We start from the raw sequence: 25,744 nt of genomic DNA, 5'->3' as shown, positions 1-25,744 counted from the left end.
TGCTTCTCTTCTGGTTGAGGCTGGAAGGTGGGAGGGGCTCCCTACCACACTGCCCCAGGGCTGGGGGAAGGGCAGCGTGAATCCCCAACAGAACCTGAGGGCCTTTGAGCCAAGTCTGTAATCTTTTGCATTAGTTATTATATTCCAGCTTGCCTAAGCTTCTATCTCTTTACTTGTGCTTCCTTTAACAGGCATATTTTACCACACCTAGTAATTGAGATGGAGTCTCCTGAACTTTTTTTGCCTAGGTTGGCCTTGAAACACAATCTCCAGAATTCTGCATCCCTTGTAACTAGGATTATAAGGCTGAGCTACTATACCAGCTCCACACATTTCCTTGTTTTGTCCTTATCTACCTTGTGTATCAGACATAGTTGTTTTGAGGATCAAACGATTCAATATTATCTGAAAATGCTTGTAAGTTAAAACTTGCTATATAATGTGTGGTACACTTAATTTGTGAGAGCTAACCTTCCTTTTAATTATGTATTGGGAATCAACCATATGCCGGTTGTATGTAATATCCAGATCTAAATTTTTCCTGTTGTTAAGATTATTTGCCATTAGTCAATTAAGTACTTGAAGCAAAGTTTATGCATGTAAGAGCACATTATTTTGGCTGATATAACTGAATTTGATGAATATAAGGTCTTAGTAATACAATAAGCAAAATGACAATGCATATTTGATTCCCTTGAAGTACCTCTAGATAGCTTTGATATTGAATTTCAGGGCACTAGAGAAAGTGATCTATAGCTAAGTCCTTGTGGAATCTTCTCAGGAGGCCAAGCACAGATGGTTGTGGCTCACAAACAGCCTACGAACAGGGAGCTTAGTGCTTATACCTGTATTCTTTGCTACTCAGGATACTGAGATTTGAGGTTTAAAGGCAGCCCAGGTAGGAAAGTCTGTGATGTTCTTATCTCTTAATTAACCACCCAAAAGCCAGAAGTAGAGCTATAGCTGAAATGTTAAATCACCCCCCTGAGCTAAAAAGCTAAGGGACTGTGTCCAGGCCTTGAATTAAAACACTAGTACCTGTGGAAAAACAAAACCAAGACAAAACCCTAAGCCAGCTTGGGCAGACAAACCCAAGAGTCTTTTATCTTCTACTAACCAACAAAAAGGTAGAAGTAGAAATGTTGCTCAGGTGGCAGAGCACTGACCTTGAGCATAAAAGCCAAGCAAGAAAATGAGAGCCTTAATCCAATCCCTAGTATGAGCATACATGCATAATGTGATTCATGGCAGTCACTGCTTGTTTATGGTATATATTGAACTGGTTCAGTCTTGATGTCAATTGTGTCCACTGATGTAATGGCCAATGATGAAAAGTGGCAACAACCATGATTCCTCAGTTACTATATATAGTGTATGTGACACACACACACACACACACACACACACACATTGTAATTCCTTCTATTTGTTAGAGGACTCAGAAATAGAATATGTTTTCATTATTGGTAAAGGTACAATATAATGGCGAGAAGATGAGCACTGCAATCCTGTTCACTAAATAATTAATCTATAAAGATGAGGACAAATTAAGTCCATAATATATATTGTATGTCAATGTCATAGAGTAAAAGTAAATATTGAAGCCTCAGATTAATTGATGTCTTTAAAGATAAAATTTTCAACTATGAGTGAATTCTATATTCAGTAGAAAAGTGTTAAAATAGTAGAATAAGAAAAATATTTACAAGTTTGTGTGGGATTAATATTACTCATATTGAAGCAGTATCTAAAATATGATAGAAACATTTAGATTCAGATGGAGAATCATACCAAAAAAGTCAGTATACATGTGGAAAAACAAAATCAGGACAGGGAAGAAAACCCAATTGTAACAAAGAAAAATTTGAAAATAAGGTATCATTTTAATCTCTTCAGGTGAATATAATAAAAGGGACTACTTACTACCATAAAATTTGTATGTTACATTGTTATGCTGGCAGCATTAAATCTGTTTGAAAAGCAATTTCACAGAATATACAAAATGTGGTTAACCACTGACCCCTCTGGTATAGTGCTTTGATGAGTTATCCTAAGGAAATTATCCAAAAGAAGGGAAAAGTGTTTTTCATAGGTGGATTGTTTATACTAGTAAAATATTGTAATGGGCAGAAAATAAGAAAAAGAGAAATGCTTATTGTTTGGCAGTTACGTTCAAAGGAATATTAGGTAGGTACTGAAGTGATTATGTAGAATATACAGAAATATGAAAACATTCTTCCAATATGACAGTTTAAAGAAATCATACATGTTCTATGGTGTAGTTTTTCAACTATGGAAAATGTCAACTTATCCTCAAACATCGGATGATACTGTAAAACTTGGTTTTTAGTATACTTAGATTTTTAGTGCTTTTTAAAAACAAAAAACATTGAGAAAACTACCATCTGAAATAGAAGCTAAAACTGTATAATCATGCATAAATTTACTTATTTCTATGAATAGCTTTTTTCTTTTTTTGTTTGGTATTGGGGCTTGAACTCAGTGCCTAGGCATTGTCCTGAGCTTATGTGTTCAAGACTAGTGCTCTGTCTCTTTGAACCACCGCTCCACTTCTGGTTTTTAGATGGCTAATTGGAGATAAGGGGCTCAGGGGCCAGGGTAGCTTTGAACCATGATCTCAGACTCCCGAATAGCTAGGATTTACAGTCATGAACCACCAGTTACTGACTCGATGAATGTCTTATATGCACAAAATACTTTTCTGTAGATACAAAGCATGCATCTGTGCTCAAATTTTTACATTTCTAGTGTAGAAACTGTCTTGTATGGGGAGATTGCAGACTGGTTCTGCTTTGACCAGTAAGTGCTTGTGCTTTTTGTATGGCCATAGCAGTAATTACTTTCTGGAACAAGAATGGGATTTTTGCCTTTTAGTTTTTATTCTCTTTTTCCTTTCACACACTCAGTTTGATAGTGAGCTTGTATCATTTTTTAATTTTCTAAGAAACATTTTTGTATGAATGTATTGGAATGTTTCAAATTAAATTCTTTTTGCCATATTTACTGGTAATGGTGCATGACATTTTGTTTGAATTGTCACAAATTAGTTGTGAGATGTGCATCTCTACATTTACTAATTTATATGATATATCTCATAAAAATGCTTCCCCATGCAGATTTTTATGCTTCAGTAAATGAAAAACAGACTAGTAAAAGTAACTCTGTTCTCTAACCCTGCCATTTTCAGTAATTTTGTCATAGTGTGTAACACATTGAGCTACAGAATTGTGTAAATCATTTAAAAGTCACTGTCTTTGAGGAAATCTACCAAATAAGTGAAATTTATCATAAGTAGTAGATGAAATCAAGACACTGAGAACGAGGGAGCAGTAGGAATTTCAATGATAAAAATATTTAGTATCTATATAGGGACAGAGGTTAAAATTCAAAAATGTCCTAATTTGGGGGAATTATGCTCTCAGTGATTTAAGGATTTGAGTAAGCAATTTATGCCCTGTTTTAGTCTGATGCTGACCCTCTTAACACACAGGTGTCATAAAATATCTTTATTCCTTAGAACTATGGAATCTTCAAGTTGTAATAAGCATTCTTATATATTTCTTTTATCCCAGCACCCTCATTTTCATAGGAAGAGGAAATAGATCCACCCAGATCATCTGCATGTGTCTTAGGACACGAAACTGGTACAGTGCAGGGCTTAAAATCTAAGAACCACAACTTCCAGTCCATTGAGTTTCTTTTGTCAGCACACGCTTTCTTTCCTATTACTGTATTTGAAATGGGAGCCCATATAGAAAAACGTTGTACACAGCTTTCTCTTCAACATTTACTTGTCAGCAGGCCAGATGGAGAAATGGACTGATTTATGGATTCTAGTGATTCAAGATAGTTGAGTCTCTCGTTTATGTAAGGCCATGACTCTAGAGATTTGTTTTCTGATTTAATAAAATGCACCCAAAGTGGAGAAATTTGGTGTCATTAGGTTAGAGCATGTATGTGGTATGTTATGTAGTGTTTCTACCAAAAGTTTATCCCATAATTGTGTCTCATGATGGTCACCTATATGTAACTCATCTTCCCAAATGTAGGGCAAGGTATTTGTGTGTAGACATGTATTTTAGTTCATTTTTTGGCATTGGGAATTGAACTCAGAACCCCACACTTGATGGCCAATCCTTCAACCACTTGACTTGTAACACTAGTCCTTTTGCTTTTAGTTTGTTGGGTTTTTTTCCCTTTCATATAAGGTCTCTTGATTTTTGTCTAGACTGGAATCTGGGTGTTATCCTCTTACTTCTGCCTGTCAAATAGCTGGGATTATTAAAACAGTGCCTCACTGACTTTTTTCCCTACAGGCTGGTCTTAATCCTTAATCCTGCCATCTCTGCCTATGTATGTATACAGCTGTTTTAATAGTGGGCTGCAAACAAAAGATAGTCTGAGAAGGTCTCTATGAGAGGATGAAGTAAGAATGGTGGGAAGCCAGTAAGTATGCACAACATTTGAGATGAGCAGAAAGAATAGAATTTAATGTCAAGTAGGCTTGGGGTAATCCAGTCTGAGTGAGTTAGAGCTGTGATATAGTATCTAGCAATGCAGATAGAATCAGTTGAAGTTTAGAAGGAGGTAGGGTCAAACTTACACAGAACCTTGTAGGCCCTTTGGGTTATTGGAATGGACAAAATTCAGATCTCTTTTACTTCCTGTTTGACCTCAGATAAATTTCTAAACTCTTGTGGGTTTCAGTGTTTGCATTTATAAAATGGACATAATCCTTAGCTTTGTAAGGTTGTGGCACACATTATGTTCAAGAAGTAGATATACCAGGTGTAGTAACAAATGTCTGTAATACCAGCACCTACTGCAGGAGGTATCCTGACTTGGGGTTGTCCTGGGCTACTTAAAAAGAACCCAAAAGGTGAGGATGTAGCTCAGTTGTAGAGCACTAGGATAGGCCCTGGCATCAATTTCACTACTTAAAGAAAAGAGAATGTTGTTGATTAAATATGTATTCTATACTTAACTATATCTAGCATGATGTTATGTGCTTTATATTTCTGTTTACATCTCAAAAAAACTCCTGTGATAAATGATGATAAATAATGAAATTTAAAAATTTTACTTGTGTATTCTTATTGTTCTGATAAACAGACTCTGGATCTACATAAAATTTACATGACTGAAGTCTCCTCTGTTCAAACCTCACAGCCTCCAGTGAATCAATTATAATGTGGCCATTTCAAATGTAAATATAGTCTGTGATTATACTGTGATAACCTGAGAGGAAGAAGTCCTGCTCCACATTGTCATCATTGCCAAGCCCCACCACAGAGCTTAAAATGGGATCCTGTCCCAGACTGAGGGAACAGGAAATGCTACCCCCTCTGCAAGCAGGATATAAGGGGGCAGGATTTCCAGAATAGATGGGGAGAGAGAAGAGAGAGAAGAGGCACCTCATGGAGGCAATCATTGCCTGGGTAAGGAGAGTCCCGGTCTGTGGACAAGAGAGGCCCAAGTCCTCTTCCTGTGGACAGAAGCTTCAACATATAGGGTGGAGGCCTGCTGAGAATGGAGGCCCAAGGAGAGCTGAGGCCCATGGAGAGTGGAGGCCTGCTGACAGCAGAGAGACCTGGAAGAGGCCTGGGGAGAACCGAGGCCTGTGAAGTATAAGAGTCCTGTGGAGAACAAGAGGCCTGCAGGGAGGGCTGTGGAAAGAAGCATATGGAAAGGAAGAAAGAAAAAAAAACCTCACTCCCTTGGAAGCTACAACTGCTCCTACTTCTGGGGTAGCATGGGCCAAGGCATTTGCAGACCAACTAATAAAACTCCTTTGTCACCTTTAACCAGTGGGTTTTCTCATCCCAGGTCATAACATATATAAGCTGTTAGACGTGAGATCAATGTTGAATACTATCCCCCCCCCCAAATTCTAAACAGAAGTATTCTTTCTCTCTAAATATGTCAGTTAATGAATATTTGGGTTTACTATACCTAAGTATTCACTTTTAATGTACATTGTTTTAGGTCAGAGAAAGTGAAAATTGAGTAGTTACATAAATAAAGATTAAAATGCCCTCTTTCATATCCATAATTATTCTTTGGAAAATATTATGTGTCGGGGTCCTTCACCCCCAGAGCTCTCCTGGCCAGCGGGAGAGGCGGGGAGCATACCCCAACGGGGCAAGCCAAGAGAAGGTAAAGAGTCGGCAAGCCGCCTGCACCCAGCCCTGTCCCCCCTCCCCCTTACCAGAGGACAATCAGACGACTCGGGAGAAAGTTTCATGCAGTCTGTTTATTCAGGGAGGAATCACATTTTTAAAGGCCAGAGAGCGGCAGGAAGGGGAGGGGTGTAGCGCACCTAGCTAGGGGCTATGAGTGGCGGCCTGAGCTGTCCGTCAAGGTTGGGGCCGAGGAACCTCCCTAAGGGATGGCCTAAATCTAAGTCACAGCCCACAGGACCCGCCTCAGGGTTCACCACCAGCGGCCATCTTGGCTACACGTGGTCCCAAGGCTGGGAGGCGGGGCCAGTTAGAGCCGCCTTTCAGGTTCTGGACGGGAAGGCAGGCAGGGCTAACAGCCACACGGCCCCAGGGCTGGGAAAACAGGCGGGCCCGCTGATTGCTTCTTAAGGCTGCAAGCCGTGCCCCACAATTATGTTCTGTACTTTTGCTATGGGCTTCTAAATATAAATCTGTTCATAAATTCCTTTCATTCACATTTATTTTTATAATTGACATAAAATTGAATCGTTTGGCATGTACAATACTGTATTGTGAAGTGTGTAGTTAAAGGTAGCTAATTAGCAAAGCATTAGTTCAGTATTTTCAGGGTGGAAATAATTTATTCAAATTCTGAGTACTTTTCAGAAATATATCATCATTAATTATAGTCTTCCAATGTACTGTGCAGCTCTTTAACTTATTCATCTCTATCTGTAAATGTATATTGCTTCACTGATATCTCTGACCATTTCCTCACCTGTAACAACTCCACTCTCTGATATCCACCATCTACTATCTATACATATAACTTCATTTCATTTAGATTCTATGTATGAGTGAGGTCATGTGTATATATAACAATATAATATGTACTAGCACAACATTTTATTTATTGATTTGCATCCATATTTTGGATATTAGGAATAATGCTGAAAAAGTATAAGTGCAGATATCTTTTCAGCATACTAATTTAATTTGGATATATACCAGTTAGTGGGATTGCTGGACCAAATCATAGTTTTCTTTTTAATTTTTAAATGATTATCCATAGTTCTTTTTCATAGTAGCTATTCAATTTACATTCCTATCAATAATATAAAAAGGACCCCCTTTCTCCATACTTTAACCAGTATTTAGTATTTTTGGTCTTTTTGAGAATAATTACTCTAATAGGACGGAGACAATATGTCATTGTGGATCTGTGTGTATGTGTGTGTGTGTGTGTGTGTGTGTGTGTATACACAATTTCTCTGGCTTGAAATCAGAGACTGGTACTCTCCCTATACTTTTGTGCTCAATGCTAGTGCTTTACCACTTAATAAGAGTGTCACAGACTTTCCTTTCAGGGCTGGCACTGAACCTTGATCCTCAGATCTCAACCTCCTGAGTAGTTATAGATGTGAGGTACCTGTCTCTGGCCACATTATAATTTTTGATTCCCATCTTCCTAATGATTAGTGGTATTGAGCATTTTTCATATACTTGTTGAGCATTTGCATGTTGTTGTTATTTTTTTAAGAAGCGTGTCGTTTCTTTGTCCAGGTTTTTTTTTTCTCTTTTGGCTTCTTTTCTTTGTACTTATAGAAGTATTTTGAATTGTTTGTGAGTATATGCTTCATACAAACTCCTCAAATGATAGGGAAGCTGAATATCTGCTTTTTTCAACTGGCACGTGGCTTGGTGATAGTCTGGGAGAGGGTCAGGAAGGAGAATTGTTAAAGTTCCAGGGTGTTCACTATGATATTCTTTCATGTGATTAGTGGAGGAAGGAATAAAGCTAGTTGATTCCCATTCTGTCATGTGTTTTAAACACTTGGAAAAGTTTGATCCCTAGTTCCATAGTATCTTACTGTCTCAGTTCTTGAGAAAAAGAAGAGCAAGGAGTAAACTATTCTTCATGGTAATCCTCAACACAACTATATTACTACTAATAAAGGGTAGTGTGTTCAGTGGTTAAGCACTGGCTGGAAGTTTGGCTATTCAGGGATCTAGTTTATTCTTACCTTTGCCTTATCAGGAAATGAAACTGAATTTTTTTTTTCATTACGTTCCATGGCTCATAGACCATTATGACTATGTTCAATAGTCCTAGTTTGAGACCCATTATCCCTGGGATCCAGTTTTATTTTTTTATTTATTTATTTTTTTTTTTGGCCAGTCCTGGGCCTTGGACTCAGGGCCTAAGCACTGTCCCTGGCTTCTTCCCGCTCAAGGCTAGCACTCTGCCACTTGAGCCACAGCGCCGCTTCTGGCCGTTTTCTGTATATGTGGTGCTGGGGAATCGAACCTAGGGCCTCGGGTATACCGAGGCAGGCACTCTTGCCACTAGGCTATATCCCCAGCCCCGGATCCAGTTTTATTGATCCTACTACTTAATCCCCCCAAATGCCATATCCTATTCTCTCCCAGTGTTTTTTTTTTTTTAACTTAAGACTATTTACTTATTTGTATACTTTTTAAGTAGTTGTACAGAGGAGTTTCAATTCAATGTATCATTTTGTGTACCATGTGGAAATTCACCTTCTCTATGGTACATGAGCAGAATTATAGATAGACTGCTTGGCCTCCTCTCAAATAGTCAGTCCTTTGTCCTTCTAACTCACACACTACTTTACCTACTCTGATAATGTTTTGCTATTGTTCCTCACTGCATACCAAAGAGCACAGACTGTGTTGTGGCAAGGGTATACCTCCACTTCTCTCTCTTATTAAGGAGCCTGAAACCTCCTGAGAACTCAGTAAAGGTTAAGTGGTACTTTTGTATTATGAAAGGAATTATGTGTCTTATGTTTCGGTGGCATCATTTTGTGAAGAAATTGAAAACTGAAATCATCAATGTATGTGCAAAGAATATGGTGGTCAATTAAAATTTTATACTTGAGAAAAGAAATGTCTTCTTTAGTATGCATATAGTGGCATCCTTTGAATCACAGATTCAAAACAGCAAGAATATTGAGATCATCTCCCTCAGTGTTTTAAACTTTATTTAACATCAGAACTGCTTTTCCCTAAGACTTCATATGTAGAATATGAATATATAAATGTGCAAATACCTCCATTATTAAGGCAGGTGAGGATTAGGAAGCTCCCAATGATCCTTCCTTTCACATTTTCCCTCTTGAGCCTCTAAGATACCTCAAGGAGCTCTTTGGATCCTTGGAGTACAGTTTGAAAATAAGAGTCTAATCTTCTACATAAAGTAGGAGCCTTTTCTCAACCATCTCAGAAAAAAAACAAACAGTAGGTCATTTCTACTTGAATAATATAGGTGACCAGAAATTAATAACTTCATAATGCCAATATTTATTTCACTAAGAAATTGATAAAGAACATAGATCATTTTAACAAATAATACATACCACTAAGCATTGGATGCTTACTGTACACCAGGGCTTTTTCTAAACAAAATTGGTAGAAATAATATTTGTCATTTGTAAGCAGGTAACAGTATTATAGTCTCCATATTTCATACTTTTGTAAATTTAAAAACATTACAAGTTTTGCAACAGCTGACTGGTCATGTTTTTCAGAAAAAGTGATTATACTAATTCATTAATGGTGCTTTTGAGCTTTACCTTACTAGATCAAGAACATTCTCCTATCTTCAGACTCTTTTTTTTTTTTTTTTTAGAAAACTGGAATGTTATTTGTCTGCATCAACTTTGATGAACATCATGTTGGTGTACTATCCAGAGAAAGCATGAAAGAAAGGCTTTACTATTTTCCAAGGGCAACACCATGTGGGTGAAAAGTTCATATTTTATCTTAATAACAAGACTATGGGTAGCTACTATGCTATTCCCATTTTGTAAGATACAAATAGATTTTAGCCAATGACTTGACCAAATTCATAATACTGTTAAGGGTAAGGAATGTGGAGGAAATTCAGCCACCTTTCCTCCTTTCTCTCTTTTTGTTATAATCCACCATTTTGAACACATTATGTCTCTTGGATGTGTTTTTTGATGTGTTCAGAAAGGAACTCTGTAGTTTGGGTTATAGCCTGTCTTCAAACAATTATTTGCTAATTACATAGTCTCACACATGTCTTAATTCTCCATGCCTCATTTTTAACATTAGAAAAAATACATATGTGTTAACATCTTTTGTTAAAATTAGATGAGACAGTGTATGGAAAAGTATGTGCTATAGAAATGTAAATTATTGCAGATACCTAATGAGTAAGTCTCATTCAGTACCAATTCACACATGGATTTATTTTCATATTAACTACTTGCAATTCTTTGTTTGTTTTTGATTTTGCTATTTTACTATAGGCATCTACCAATAGCTAAAGAAGGAAATGAATGATGATTTATAGCCTTTACTAAATTGTTTGATATGGCAGGTGTTTTAAAAAAAATGAGTAATTGTTTGGGGGAGGAAACTATTCTTTATTTCATCTATAGTCTTATAGCATCATTATGTACTTAAAATGTAGTTTCTTGCTGGGCTGTAAGAAACATTTGTAAGTTATACAAGTATTAAACTAGCTTTGTTACAATGTGTAATGTTATTCTTGAGGTTGGATGTATGAATGGTGAAGCAGGGAAGGCAATACATTTTATTTAAATATCTTCATAGTTTTTGTCTGAATTTTATAAATGTTGATTAAGTTTTCAATCTTGTGCCTATCTTTAACTAGTACAAAGAAGTCACTGGATATGCCAAACATATTGGTATAAAGATGCTTTAGAATTTTTCATATTTCTTCCTCTTTTTGCATATTGTTTTTAACCTGTGGAAATGCTTTCACATTTAAAAGTGTTTCCTACAATGGGAAATGAAACCAAGTGACTATCTCATGAAAATTAGATTTCTTTTATAAGCCTCAGTTGATCCTATTTTTTTAGTCACATACCTTAGGTTGTATAAGGATGTTTTATTATGACATTTCCATATTCATACATTACCTCCACCATCACTCACCCTTATCTTTCCTATGTAAAACAATTTTAACAGGTTTCATTGTTCTGCTTTTATATATGCATATTGATTATTTTGACCTTTTTTATACTGCAGTTTTTTAGTCAGGCATTTAAAATATTATTTTGTATTTATGTATTTGTTTCTTTGTGTATTTTGTTACTATATTTTAATTTAATTTTATTGTATAGGTGATGTCAGAGGGGCTCATTACATAAGTAAGATAATGAGTACATTTCTTGTTGAACATTGTTACAATCTTCCCTTAGTTTCTCCCACTTTTCCTTCCCCATGAATCCCTTCCCTCCAAGTTTAAAGTTCATGTCCAACATAGTGTCTTGGAGTATCACTGTTGTGTCAGTTCACCCTTTGTCCTTTTAAATGCAGATTTCATACAAAATTATTTGAGATGGTGTGGTAAATCTAGGTTACTTTTAATGTTTTCAGTGAATTAAGAAACTCATGTTTTTGAGAGATGGTTTCCTTAAATAAATAGAAGCCATTTTAAATGTTTGGTAATATATTTAGAGCTATACACCTCACTCAAATATATCATTATTAGAACACATTGGTGGATTGCCTTGAAGAGGATACTTACTTTGTGTTTCCTTTTCCAATTTGAACTCAAAGAACAGATGAGGAAAATGGCTTCTCAATTTTCTAATACTTTGCAAGTTATCAGAACCTCTTAAAAAATAATGTGTACCATTGTATGTAGAATTCCAAAGTTGTTAATCTGTAACATTGTGTTTTCATAGAACTGAAATGAAAGATAAGAAGCCCACTCGATTAAGATAGCCAAGGAAAGTTGACTACATTAAGGTTCATGAAACAGTCAATAACAGTGACAATATTACTGCTGTCATGACAGTATTACCCTTTTATTTGACTATAACACTCTTGATAATAATTGCTATCTGTGTTCCTGCTATAGCTGAACATCCCAGTGTATAATCAATAGTTCATTTCAAATAAGAACTATGTAACTTTAAAGTAAATTAGTTTTTACCTTATGGAATGAAAGATAATACTTGGGTGAAGATAACTTAAACTCAGAAGCGGTCATCTTTATACTTAAAATATACTTTTCAGAACATTGCTTTTTTTTAGAATATTAATATTTCATATCAGAGTATGGCAAGCATGATTAATAAACTGACCCCAAACAACAACTTTTAGTTACTGGTTTATAATAATACAGCATAGTCATACTAAAAAGTATCTCTATGCTAATGGTTTTCAAATTACGGAATGGATTCAAATTAGGGAAGTTTTTTTTAAAAACCTAGATTTAGACTAGTATGATGTATGCTAATTGCTAACTTTGTTTGCATTATTTTTTAAAGATCAAATGGGCACAGTGGCAGTTTTCATTAATCTCATACAGGGAAGCTAATTAAAATTTCCATTATTATCTATGTATTATCTGGTTGTTGTATTTGTAAAGTATCTGAACAGGATGTTAATAATAAGGCATTCCTCTATTATAACCCTACTAAGTACAGTGAGGTTTAGTGTAATCTTTTTGACTGTTTTGTATTTTGGTGATTTCTTAAATACCATGTTTCACCGTATTGATCATGTTAAAAATACTTTGACACTGACATTTTAAAATAGAAATCTCAGCATTGAACACTTGTTGCTTCTATCTTTTATTTAATATTGAGGGAAAGCATCATATGGTAGTTAAAAGGAATGGTTTGAGCACCATCATATTTGTGTTTTATTCCTGCAATATAACTATTTGAGCTGGATTGTTTATTTCTGTAATGAGCCTATTAGTGCTGACCTTCAAGGGCCAGTCGAGCCTCAACATACCATCATGTTTTCATACTTTTCAAATATAAACTGTGTGAAACCCCCAAATCCTATCAAGGTTGGCAAAAGTTATTTGATCTGCACAGTTTTGTATTTTCAATATGTTCTATGAGATTATGTAGCAGGGATTGAGAGTGGGTTGAGCTCCAAGATGATGAGCTGACACATTTGTCCATAATTTAAAATATAAGGAACAGTGTTAAGTAGAAAAAAAGGAATTAACATTTTTGGTGTCCATAATAGGATACATACAAAATACCTGTTTTGCATCCTTTATGTGAAGTCTTAATTTTCACAACAAAATAAGGTGTATGTGTTTCTTACCTCTATACCTTATTTGAACTAGTTGGTTTACAGAGATTATTTAATAGATTTATTCAAGGTTGCTAAAATTGAAGTGATTGGGTCACGATTCAAACTATGTGTTGAAGGGGTAAGCTGTCCCTAGCAGTATAGCTTAGTTTAATTGCTCTATTCTCAGTATTTCTGAATAGATTCGACTCAAAACTCATAGGCCTTATAATATTCTGAAACAATCCTGTGTTAATCAGATTCTTTATTGCTGTGAGAAACAGTTATTTCAACTGAGTTTCAGAGGTTTCAACCTGTGGTTGGCTAGGCTTCATTACTTTGAGCCATAAGGGAGACAAAATCATCATGGTGGAAACACTTGACAGACCATAACTTCTCACATCATGGTATCCAGGAAGTACAGAGTGACAGGAGGAAGCCAGTGCCAAGATAGACCCTTCAAAGGTGCATCTGGCATTCAATTTTTCCCCATGTCTCTAATTTCCACAATTCCATCACTTCCCAATATTCTACCCAAATTTTGAATCCATCCATAAATCATCGACCAAGTCAATGTCCTGTAATCTAATTGTCTATGGAAAATTGTAAAAATACTAATTTAGGCATCTTTTGATTTTGTAAATTAATAAACATCCCTAGAGCTAGAATCTACTTAGAAATGTAAGCAGTTCCAAATTCATCTGCTATCCTGCAATTTATTATCCATCAGTCTTAGAGAAACTATGGAGTGAGTATTCATAGGGTGCTAAATTGTTTCTTACTATATGGTAATACAGTGATAATAAGGCAGGCTATATTCCTGCCTCATAGTGTATGTTCTGAAAGTACAGTGCACATGATAAACTTACATAAAGTTAATAATGTTCATGAGATCTAAAAAGTGAAGATTAACTAGAATGTGCAAAGAAGACTTCTGTGCTGGTACTTAAATGAGAGACTAAAAATCTTCAAGGCATACCAAATGGAAAAAATATACAATCCTCCAGGGTATCATCAGTAGGCTCTATTAGTCAATAGAATAGGTTTAAAGATTGTATTAAAGTGTTATTAGACTGTAGACTTGTAAAATTTTAATTTCTTATACTAGTGCTTTTCAGAGTGGTACATGTAGTAAACAGCTCCCTCCTAATGAACTGTACAATGTTATAGAAATAACTATTAGAGTATAACTTGAAAATTATGCTCTGTATTTACACTGTTACAAGTGTTCATGGTTTTATTCCTTATGAAATAGGAGACGGGCAGATAAAACTATAGGAATATATCAGGGCAATGTGGCTTGCACCTGTAATTCTGGCTAATCATCAGGTTGAGATCTGATTTCATGGTATGAAGCCAGTCCCAACAGGAATCTCCATAAGACTCTTCTGATTAATCACCAAAAGGCTGAGAGTAGAGCTGTAGCAATACCACTGTGCTAAAAAGCTCAGAAATATCTAGACCCTAAGTTCAAGCCCCGGGTCCTACACAAATAAGCACACCAAACAACAAAAAAATACCTCCAAACTATAGGAATATAGAAATCATTTCAAAGTAATGTTTTTATTTAACCACATTATCTATGTGTCAATCCATCCTACTTTTTCAATACCCACTTATCTCCTAACAAAGGAATAAGGCCATTGTAAAAAAAAAATACAGGAGGTGAAATGTAAAACTGCATTTTTATGTAATAATTGTTGTGGACAAAGTTTAAAAGTATTCTTTTCTTGAGGCTAACTAAACTTAGATACAGTGTTGTGTGGTTGTCCTATCTGAAGTTCCTTGTACAAAAAAGATTGCTATAATAGTGATAATGTTGTCATAGAGCTATGAAGAAAATAGAATCCCCTAAATGTTGTAGATGTTATTAGGCCTTTAATGTTTATTATTTCATGGGAATTTTAGAATTCAAAATAGACCAGTGGTGGGTTATTTTTTAATAATAATTATTTATTGTCAAAGTGATGTACAAAGGGGTTACAGTTTCATACGTAAGGCCATGGGTACATTTCTTGTACTGTTTGTTACCTCCTCCCTCATTCCCCCCTCCTCCTCCCCTTTGCCCTCTCCCCCCATGAGTTGTTCAGTTGGTTTACTCCAAATGGTTTTGCAAGTTTTGCTTTTGGAGTCGTTTGTCTTTCTATCCTTTGTCTCTCAATTTTGCTATTCCCTTTCACTTCCCTAGTTCTAATAGCAGTATATACAATATCCAGGGTATTCAGATGAGATAGAGTGATAACACGGGAACAACCACAGGAAGGGGATACAAGAGGATCATCAACAGAAGAAGCTATGGTTTCACATGGCATGTTGAAAGTAATTACAACAGTGTTATAACACTCGTTTCCATAACATGGAGTTCATTTCACTTAGCATCATATGTGTTCATAGGGGCATAGCTATTAGGCTCTTGTGATTCTCTGCTGTGACTAGCCTAAACCTGTGCTAATTATTCCCTATGAGGGAGACCATAGAGTCCATGTTTCTTTGGGTTTGGCTCACTTCACTTAGTATAATTTTTTTTCAAGTTCTTCTAGGAATGGGGCAATGTCATTCTTTGTGATAGAGGCATAAAATTCCATTGTGTATATGTACCACATTTTCCTGATCCATTCGTCTACTGAGGGGCATCTGGGTTGTTTTCATATTATAGCTATGACAAATTGTGCTGAGATGAACGTTGTTGTGCTGGAGGCTTTAGTGTGTTCTTGTTTGTGGTCTTTTGGGTAATTGCCCAAAAGTGGGGCTGCTGGGTCATAGGGGAGAGCTCTATGTTTAGCCTTCTGAGGAATCTCCACACCGCTTTCCAGAATGGCTGAACAAGTTTACATTCCCACCAACAATGAAGTAGGGTTCCCATTTGGCCACATCCCCCACAACATTAGTCATTGTTAGTTTTCTTGATAATGGACATTCTTACTGGGGTGAGGTGGAATCTCTATGTTGTTTTGATTTGCATTTCTTTTATAGCCAGTGATGCAGTGCACTTTTTCATATGACCCTTGGCCATTCTCATTTCCTCATCAGAGAAGTCTCTTTGTAAGCCTTTAGCCCACTTGATGAAGGGGCTATTGGTTCTTTGCGGTTTTGTTTTGGAGGAGTTTAATTTTTTTAGTTCTGCATATATTTTAGATAGGATGTCTCTGTCCATTGTATGGCCAGTAAATCTTTTCCCAATCTGTGGGCTTTGTTTATCTTATGAGCTATGTCCTTTGCCCTACAAAAGCTCTTCAGTTTGATGCAGTTCCATTTGTTCATCCTTTCTTTTATTTGTAGCATTTCTGGTTCTTTGTTAAGGAAGTTCTGTCCTGTGCCAAGGAGCCCAAGTGTTTCTCCTTCTCCTTCTTTTAGTTTTTTTCAGGGTATCTGTTTTAATATCAAGGTCTTTGATCCATTTGTAATTGATTTTGTCGCAGAGTGATGTGTAAGGATCTAGTTTTAGTTTGTTGTAGGTGTTGAACCAGTTTTGCCAGCACCTTTTGTTAAAGAGGCTATCTTTCTTCCATTCTATTTTTTTTACTTCCTTTATCAAAGACTAAGTAGGCATGTTTTATGGGTTCATTTCTGTGTCCTCAATTCTGTTCCATTCGTCTTCAGGTCTGTTCTTCTGCCAGTACCAAGCTGTTTTTATTACTATAGCTTTGTAATACAGCTTGAAGTTTGGTATTGTAATTCCTCCAGCACTGTTCTTTCTGCTTAGGATTGTTTTTGCTATTCTAGGTCTTTTATTGTTCCATATGAATTTCTGGATTGCTTCCTGTATTTCATTAAAAAACGGTGTTGGGATATTAATGGGTATTGTATTGAATTTGTAGTGGTAGATTATTTTTAAATTGAGGAGGTGCTGTTCTTTGTTAACATTAAAAATGCAAATATTCTTAAAAGTTAGTATAATTTGCATATACTTACAAAATTACTCAAGTGGGAGTTGTACTTGAGACTACATTTATAGTATAGCAAAAGAGAAGTTATAATTAGTGACATCTAGAAGGTAAGATTTAAGGTCTTGGTACAGTCAATATATTGGTATTTTTCTCCAAGGCTATTATATGAAGTAGCTATATTGTTATAGCAAGGTGATGAAGCCAAGGAGCTGCGTTATATTGGAAATTTAAACTAGAAATTAGTTGATAATACATAAATTCATTTCGTGCACTTTTTGTTGGTCCTGCTTCTTGAACTCTGCCTGGGCTCTGTCCTTATTCAAGGGTAGTACTCTATCACTTTGGGCCCCATCCCAACTTCCTGTTTTCTGGTGGTTAATTGGATATAAGAATCTCATGGACTTCCCTGCTTAGGCTGGCTTCAAACTGTGATCCTCAGATCTCAGCCTCATGAGTAGCTGGAATTACAGTCCTTAGTCACCAGTACCCAGCTCTTTCTTGACTTTTTAAAGTTAATCTCCAACATGGAAGTAATAGGTAGAGATACTTGGAAAATGGTGAATCCTTTTAGATTGATTTGAGTAATTAACATCTGAAGTCCAGACTAGTTTGTTCTATATTTTAATAAATTTTCATGTGCTTTCAAAATATGTTTCTATTTTGATATTTGCTATAAATTTTGATTTTGCATTAAATTTTAATTTTTATATGTTTTAGAATGGAATGTGAATACCTAGAATTAATGTGGTTTCACTAACATTAATCCTTATCCTGGATTTTTAAATTCTAGAGTTCGAGCCAGTAATCCATTCAGTTCAAGATCACAAGCAGTATAGTTTTCTTTTAAAACGTATTAGGAAACCTTGAAATATTATGTTGTATAATTTTCCTACTACATTTTTTACTGAAAAAATTCGGGGCTAAAGCTGGGCTCCGGTGACTCATGCCTGTGACCCTGGTTCCACAGGGGGATGGGATCTGAGGATGGTGGTTTTAAGCTAGCTTGAGCATAGAAATATGTGAGACTCTTGTCTGAGGAATAGCACCCAGGTTTTGAGTTCAAGTCTCAAGACTGGCAACAATGAAAGGAATAAATTAGAAAAGAAAAAATAATTGCCAGACATTCTACTCTCATACCATGTATGTCTACTAAACAACCACTAACTCTGAAAAATTTCACAAGCTTGGCGATAGACTGAGTTCAAGTCCTATGACTGGTACAGCTAACAACAAAACAATTTGTCTGGAGTGCTGGGAATATGGCATAATGGTAGAGTGCTTGCCTACCATTCATTAAGCCCTGGGATCCATTTCTCAGTACCACATGCACAGAAAAAGCTGGAAGTGGCTCTTTGGCTCAAGGGGTAGAGTGCTAGCCTTGAACAAAAGAAGTTCAAGGACAGTGCCCAGGCCCTGATTCCAAAAAAAAAGTGTCTGCATAAAATAGCTCAAAAGTATACTACGTTTCCCCCCTGGCTTTAATTACTAGTGTAGCCAAAGAATAGGAAAATATTTTGTACAGAAAATTATTTACATCTATGTATTATCTGATCTTAAAACTTTTAAAAATTATTGAAATCATTTTCTATTTATTTCCTAGGGTGGACTGAAAAATAGCAAACATGAATGTACCCTGTCTTCACAAGAGTATGTTCATGAATTACGATCTGGAATTTCTGATGACAAACTTCTTAACTGCCTGGAATCGCTGAGGGTGTCTTTAACCAGCAATCCTGTCAGGTAGGTGGTTCTTATCATTTTGCTGTGATACACACAATTTATATTGTATAGTCAGCAATTTGGGAATATAATCAGGTATGTGACTTTAACCTCAAACTTAGCTAAGGTATAATATTAGCTAATGTGACCAGTAATGATATTAGCCTAGCAGTGTTTAGACTCTAAGCATTAAAAATACATGTGGTTAAGCGAATCTTTAAAACTGTGTAATTTAATTTTTAAGTACTTGTACAAAGTGCTTATAATTCCATGAGTCAGGTTATGAGTATAATGCTTCTTGATCAATGTCACCCTTTTCATCATTCTCCCCCACATCCCCCTCCCATCTCTTCTCTCAAGTTGCATTAAAAATGCTTACTAATGGGCTGGGGAGATAGCCTAGTGGCAAGAGTGCCTGCCTCGGATACACAAGGCCCTAGGTTCGAGTCCCCAGCACCACATATACAGAAAACGGCCAGAAGCGGCGCTGTGGCTCAAGTGGCAGAGTGCTATCCTTGAGCGGGAAGAAGCCAGGGACAGTGCTCAGGCCCTGAGTCCAAGGCCCAGGACTGGCCAAAAAAAAAAAATGCTTACTAATTTTTAAGAATTGAAATACTACTTGAATATTTCATTCCTCTTTGGTTCTATGAAACAGGGCCAAAAATATCTTCCTCTACATGGAAACCTATTAATGTAACTCACATAATGATTATTAAAAGTAAGTGCAGTAGCTGGATATTTTATTCCTTTTAGAGTTGAGATATCATTTCATATTCTATGCAAGTTTTATTTAATATTCAATACAAGCTTTAGATATAAAATTCCTGCAACTGGTGAGAGAACACTGTATTGAGGATTGAAACTAGCTCAGTTAACCAGCATAAGATTAGAAGTGAAACTGTGACTTAGTTGACAGTGTTAGCCTTGAACAACAAAGGTAAGGGACATCATTTTGGTCCTAGGTCCTGAGTTCCAGCTCTAGTGATACTACTACCAAAACAAAGAAAAACAAACAAACAAACAAGAAAGGAGATTAACATACTCTTTAACAGGCTGTACATTTTGGCTGTTAACTACAAAGGATAGGTAAAGAAGAGGCTACTTGCCAGTGAAGGATTCTAATGATGTTTCTTCATTAACCAAAGCCTTTATATTGATGGGACCTACTACAATAAAATGACAAAAAAAGTTCAGCATAATATAAAATGCTTGATGATGTGCTTATACAATTGTTAGAATCTTAAATTCTGAATTAAGTATACAAAACCTTGTGAGATATTATTCATTATTTTATATAGGCATATATACATCTATATGTAGAATATTTACATATACATATAATGTCTATATGTGTATAATGTCTATATGTGTATAAATCTATACATAGATATGTATACACACACAAATACACACACATGTAAACACACAAGGAAAAATGTAATTGTACCTAAGTACTGTAATAACCTGGGGGTGGGGAAGCCCTGCCCCATGTTGTCATCATTTCCCCACGTTGAGGGGACCGGAACCACCACCCTCCAACTGCAGGCAGCCAGGGGAACTAAGAGAGAGGGAATTTTGGAAAGGAGGAGAAGAGACTCGGAGAGCAAGGCATGAGGCCGGTGCCTTGTGTTGCTGAGCAGTGCCCAGGCTCCCTCCGGGTCTTCGGATGAAGGAGGCCCAAGCCCCAGGCCTGTGGTGTGGAAAGGCCTACGGACGGGAGAGGCCTGAGGTTGGGCCTGTGTAGAGGCCCGATCCTCCAGGCCTGAGGACAAATTAGGCCCAAACTCGGACAAGCACCGGAGGGAGGCCCGAGTCTTTGCAGAGAATGTAGGCCGGAAGAGAGGAGAGGCCTGCTGAGAGCCAGAGGCCCTAGGAGAGCAGACAGAGAGTGGAGCAGAACGGAGCAGAGCTGAAATGAGTCTGCGAAGGTGTCCAGAGCCTGTGCCTGTTGGAGGAGTAGAGCCCAGCCGAGCTGGTCGGAGGAGCGGAGATGGAGATGGAGATGGAGCCGAGTCCCGAGGAGAGCTGAGGCCCGTGGAGAGCCACATGGAAAGTGGAGGTCCTTGGAGTGGGGAAAGGCCTATGGAGAACAGAGGCCTGTGGAGAACAAGAGGCCTGTAGAGAGGCTGTGGACTGGTGAAGCCTGTGGAAAGGGAGGAAGGAAAGAAACTCGCCCCCTGGAGGCTGCTCCTAGCTCTTGGGTAGCCAGGGGCAAGGCCAGTTGCAAACTGACTAATAAAACTCATCTGTCACCTTTAACAGTGCACGGTGGATTTTCTCACTCCCCAGAATACAATAGTATTTTTTTTTTTGTGCTAGTCTTAGGGCTTATTTTAGGACCTGTGCACTAACCCTGATCTTTTTCAAGGTCAAGTTAAGCAGTCTACCAGTTCCAGTCACAGTTCCACTTCTAGCGTTTTGGGTACTTATTAGAGATAAGCATGTCACATACTTGCCTGCTTAGGGTGGCTTGTTAACCGCTATCCTCAGATTTCAGCCCTCTGAGTAGCTAGAATTTCAAGTATGAACCACATGTGCTTGGCTTTCCCCTCATATTAAGTCCAAATTTTGTACATTTTTTATACAAACAACATTAAAGTTAATTGAAAAGCTCATTAGTTTTGATTTATATAATGTTTCATATATATTGTAATTATAGTTATAGTTCATTTTGAAGAATTATTTGAAATTATAGGTTTATGAAAACGTTATAAGCATGGAAATAACCTGAGATTTACTTTATGATATTATAATGTTTAAAAGTGACAATACTTCCATTTCTACCAGATTGCCTCCAAAGTTAATTACTTGAGCAAGTGATGTGAGTTCTTTGAGAGTATTATTTGCATGTGAGTTCTGAGAGGATTATTCAGAGTTTATTCCTAATCTCTACTGTACTACAACCACCAGCACTAGTAAAGTATTTCCAAATACTTTGTCTAAAAATTTCTTTTGATCAACTGAAGTAGTTATTAAATGAGTCATCAAAGAAGAAACTACCAGCCCTGTGCTGGTGGCTCATGCCTAGCTACTCAGGGGTTTGAGTTGCCAGGATTATGCTTCGAAGCCAGTCCTGATAGAAACGTTTGGGAGATCGTTTTCTCCAAATAACGACAGAAAAGTCTAGAAGTGGCACTGTGACTCAGGTGGGCGCTCAGGTACTGGGCACTATCCTAGTACTTGAGTTCAAGTCAGACGACTGAAAAATAAATGAGAAAAAGGAAGAAGAAGCTGACTGTGAAGAACTGGCTGTGGTAGTGCATATATAATCATATCAATCGAGATACCAGGTAGGAGTATGATGAGTTTTAGACCAACTACTACTGGGCAAATCATAAAGTAACTTTTGCTATATATAGGAAGAGTATACCTCAAAAATTAAAGCAAACTAGAAATTTTGACATTATATGACGAACGGGGCAGATTTTTTAGTAGTAATGATGACTCATAAACATGCTGAGATGCTTCAAATCGTGTGTGGCTTTAAGAAGTCTGACTAGCAACAAGTGGCATCCTGGTGAGTATGTGGAAAGCCCTGATTTGCTTAAGCCTTCTGTACTCTGTTGATTGGTTCTCCATGTATCGTGAGATAGGCTTGAAACCAGAAGCTGATGATATCAGAGTTGGAGACAGAGCACCATATTTGCTTGTGGAAGCAGTCCACAGAGCAGCAGTGAGCTGGGTAGATCTTGTGTCCTCTTTCGGTTGAGGCTATCTTCAAGATGGAAAAGAGCAGGTATGGGAGTGCTGCCAGCATGTCTGCCTCCAGTGGGGCTAGCGAAGGCCGCAAACAGTCACCAGGGAGAGGCAAACTTCCCCATATTAGGAAGGCCATCCGGCAGTGTGTCCAGGAAATTCTACCTTGTAGTGTAAACCAGCTTCTGTCCTCCATTATGGTGAATAATGTGTTCACCCTTAATGGGTATGAAGTTGGCCGTGTCTTGGTTATTGGAGTTGTCAAGAAGATTGAGATCACTTCAAAATTCATTTGTTATAAAATTGATGATATGACCTCACAGCCAATTGATGCAGTTGAGGATGTTGATGAGAAGAATAGTGTGCAGTTGGTGACTGTGTTGATGGTAGGGGCCTATGTGAAAGCGTTGGGCATTCTCTAGTGATCCAGTGGAACCAATAGTCTTAAGATAGCGTGTATCCACCCGTTACAAACATGAATGAGCTCACCATCCATGTTCTGGAAACGGTGAGTGCACATATGATTCTGGGAAAATCCTACCCAGTCTATAGTGGGAAAAGCCTTGCCTCTGAGAAGCAGCCAGAACTGGCCGGCACCACTGGTGGTGGGAATGAGGCTAGCAGCTGGGAGAGAGGCGAGAAGAGCCGCAGCCATGAGATCACTGGCCATAAGAGTGGTGGCCACAAGAGCAGCAGCCACGAGAGCAGCCGCGAGAAGAGTGGCCATAAGAGCAGTGGTAATGAGAGCAGCTGCAAGAGTGGCGGCAGTCTTGAGTCTCCTCCCGAGTCCACCCACATGGAGGAGGTGATGCATTTGATTCAGGAATGCACCCTAGTGGAGGGCAAGAGTCTCAGCCATCTGCACCGAGAGCTCCCCAGCCCAAGAAATGAGAATATCTAGCAAGCCATCAAGCATCTGATCCATGAGGGCCATATCCACACAACTGTGGATGCTGAGCATTTCAAATCTGCCCTTAGAGAAAATGAAGCAAATATTCATCATCCAGATGCCCTTCCCTCCTGCCCTTGACATGCTGACTTTTCAGAAGAGGAACTTTTCAACAGGCAATTCAGACATTATCAACTTGTTTCTACTATGTTTTGAAGTTTACTGTTCTGCTGACTGTTTGAAGCTCAAAGAAAACCATACTGTTTTGAACTTTTCTGTTTTCCTGACTGAAGCTCAGAAAGATGAACAGATTGACTAAGCTTTCAGTTTATCAGCAGGATAATGGAAATACTTTAGGATGGATAAAACTGGAAGAACTGTAGACCAGGAGATCTGTTACTAATTGTGTGCAAGTTTATTTTTTGTTTTGTTTTTCTCTAAAATAATGTTTATTAAATAAAGGCAGATAGAGACAAGGACCTATCAAAGAGATGAGAAAAAAATTCTTTAGTTATTGTTTCATGTTTGGACCTAGATTACTATAGTCATTACTTTTTTTGAGAGTATAATTGACTCATTCAAATATTTGAAAGATGAAATCGTTGATTCAAATGTAAAAATACTGCTGTATTACTTATTTTGAGGCCAGTAGGGCAGAAAAGTCTGTGAGACTGTTACATTCAATTAACTGAAGTGTGGGAAGTAGACATGCGGTTCAAAGTGGTAGAGTGCTGTGCTTGAGTACAAAGGCTCAGAGACAGTGCCAGGCCCTCAGTTCAAAGCCCAGGACTGGCGCACATACTCAGACAAAGTGTAGTAGTGTGATATTTGGATTAAATTAGATTGATAGCCTGGCACTGGTGACTCACTGTAACCATTCCTACTCAGGAGGCCAAGATCTGAGAATTCTGATTTGAAGCCAGCCCTGGCAGGGAAGTCTGTTGAGACTCTTATCTCCAATTAACCAACAATGAAAAGCCAGATGTGGAGCTGTGGTTCAAGTGGTAGAGTGCTAGACTTGAGTACAAATCCTCAAAGACAGCATTCAGGGCCTGAGTTTGAGCCTTTGGACCAGCACCCACATACAAAAAAGTTGGAATAGGAGGTGTGTCTCAAGTGGTAAAGTGCCAAGCTTGAGTGAAAAAGCCAAGCAACTGGCTGTGAATGTAGCTTAGCAGTAGAGTGCTTGCCTAGCTTGTACAAAGCCCTGGGTTCGATTCCTTAGCACCACATAAACAGAAAAAGCTTGAAGTGGTGCTGTAGCAAAAAGAAGCCAGGGACCGTGCTCAGGCCTTGAGTCCAACCCCCAGGACTGGCAAAAAACAAGAGCCAAGCAACAGTATGAGGTCCTGAAATCAAGCCCTAGTATTGGCACAAAGCAAAAATCTTCCTGCTGGGAGCAAAGTCAGAAGTGGAGCTGTGGCTCAAATGGTAGAGCACTAGCTTTGAGCAAATCATCTCAGGGACAGTGCCCAGGCCCTCAGTTCAAGCCTCTGGATTGGCACACAAAAATCCTTATGGCTGGAGTAAAAAGTTGTAAGTGCCACGCTTGATTGAAAAAGACAAGCAAACCTCAGGACCACTGTGTGAGGGCCTGAACACACATGCATGAAAAATAAGTTTGATATGCTTTTGTTCTATCTGTATACTGGTGTTATTTAATAGGATATTTTCCTAGAGTTCACTCAAAAAGTAATAATAGGAATAAGACAAAGTTTAGCAGAAACTGATACAAATGTTTTAGTATAATTGTTTTGTGAAATTTTAAACTTTTTACAGAAATTCAAATCTTTTAGTACAGGTGTTTTGCAAAATGTTAATGTGCCTGTGTGATATTTTTCTAAATTCATTTAAATTTTCTAATAATGTTCTTGCAAATTATTTGTTTTTTTACCCAGAATAAAAGTTTTTAGTTATTTATATAATAGCATTATATTTTATCCTAACATTAGTTATACATTTTAGTGTAGCTTATATTGTCTAAGCATCTTAACTCATTGACCATTAAAATAAGCTATCAGTTACAGAAGCACTGAAAATGGTATCTTTCATGTGCATTTGTCTTCAGAAGAAGAGGGTAAAAATCTAGAAAACCTCATAAATATGTACTGTTGCAGTAAATATACTAAAGATATATGCCTTGAGGAAAATTATATTGCAAACAGAAGAGTGGAAAGCATATATTTTCCTCAAAACTGCCAAGCTGGAAGATATAATTAGGAGGTTTAAAATTATTTTCTGGGTTGGGTGCAGGTAGCTTTTGCCTGTAATCTGAGGTACTTATGAGGCTGAGATCTGAGGATTGTAGTTCAAAG

General features: G+C 37.4%; 2 protein-coding genes across 2 annotated transcripts in view; both read left to right on the top strand.

The window, feature by feature from the left end:
• Positions 1-25,744, top strand: part of Diaph2 (diaphanous related formin 2) — an 826,225-nt gene that overhangs the window by 142,242 nt on the left and 658,239 nt on the right. Inside the window, exon 7 of the mRNA XM_048336944.1 lies at positions 18,726-18,865. Within this exon, the coding sequence (XP_048192901.1) occupies positions 18,726-18,865 (140 nt within the window). The remainder of the gene's footprint in view (positions 1-18,725; positions 18,866-25,744) is intronic.
• Positions 22,457-23,586, top strand: Rpa4 (replication protein A4). The gene is given in 2 exon segments (XM_048336945.1): positions 22,457-23,011; positions 23,014-23,586. Coding segments are annotated over 2 exon segments (873 nt in total). The 5' UTR covers positions 22,457-22,566; the 3' UTR covers positions 23,442-23,586.

This window comes from Perognathus longimembris, chromosome 28 (assembly GCF_023159225.1).
Source record: "Perognathus longimembris pacificus isolate PPM17 chromosome 28, ASM2315922v1, whole genome shotgun sequence".
Lineage (NCBI taxonomy): Eukaryota > Metazoa > Chordata > Mammalia > Rodentia > Heteromyidae > Perognathus > Perognathus longimembris.
This window is presented reverse-complemented; position numbering and strand designations above follow the sequence as displayed.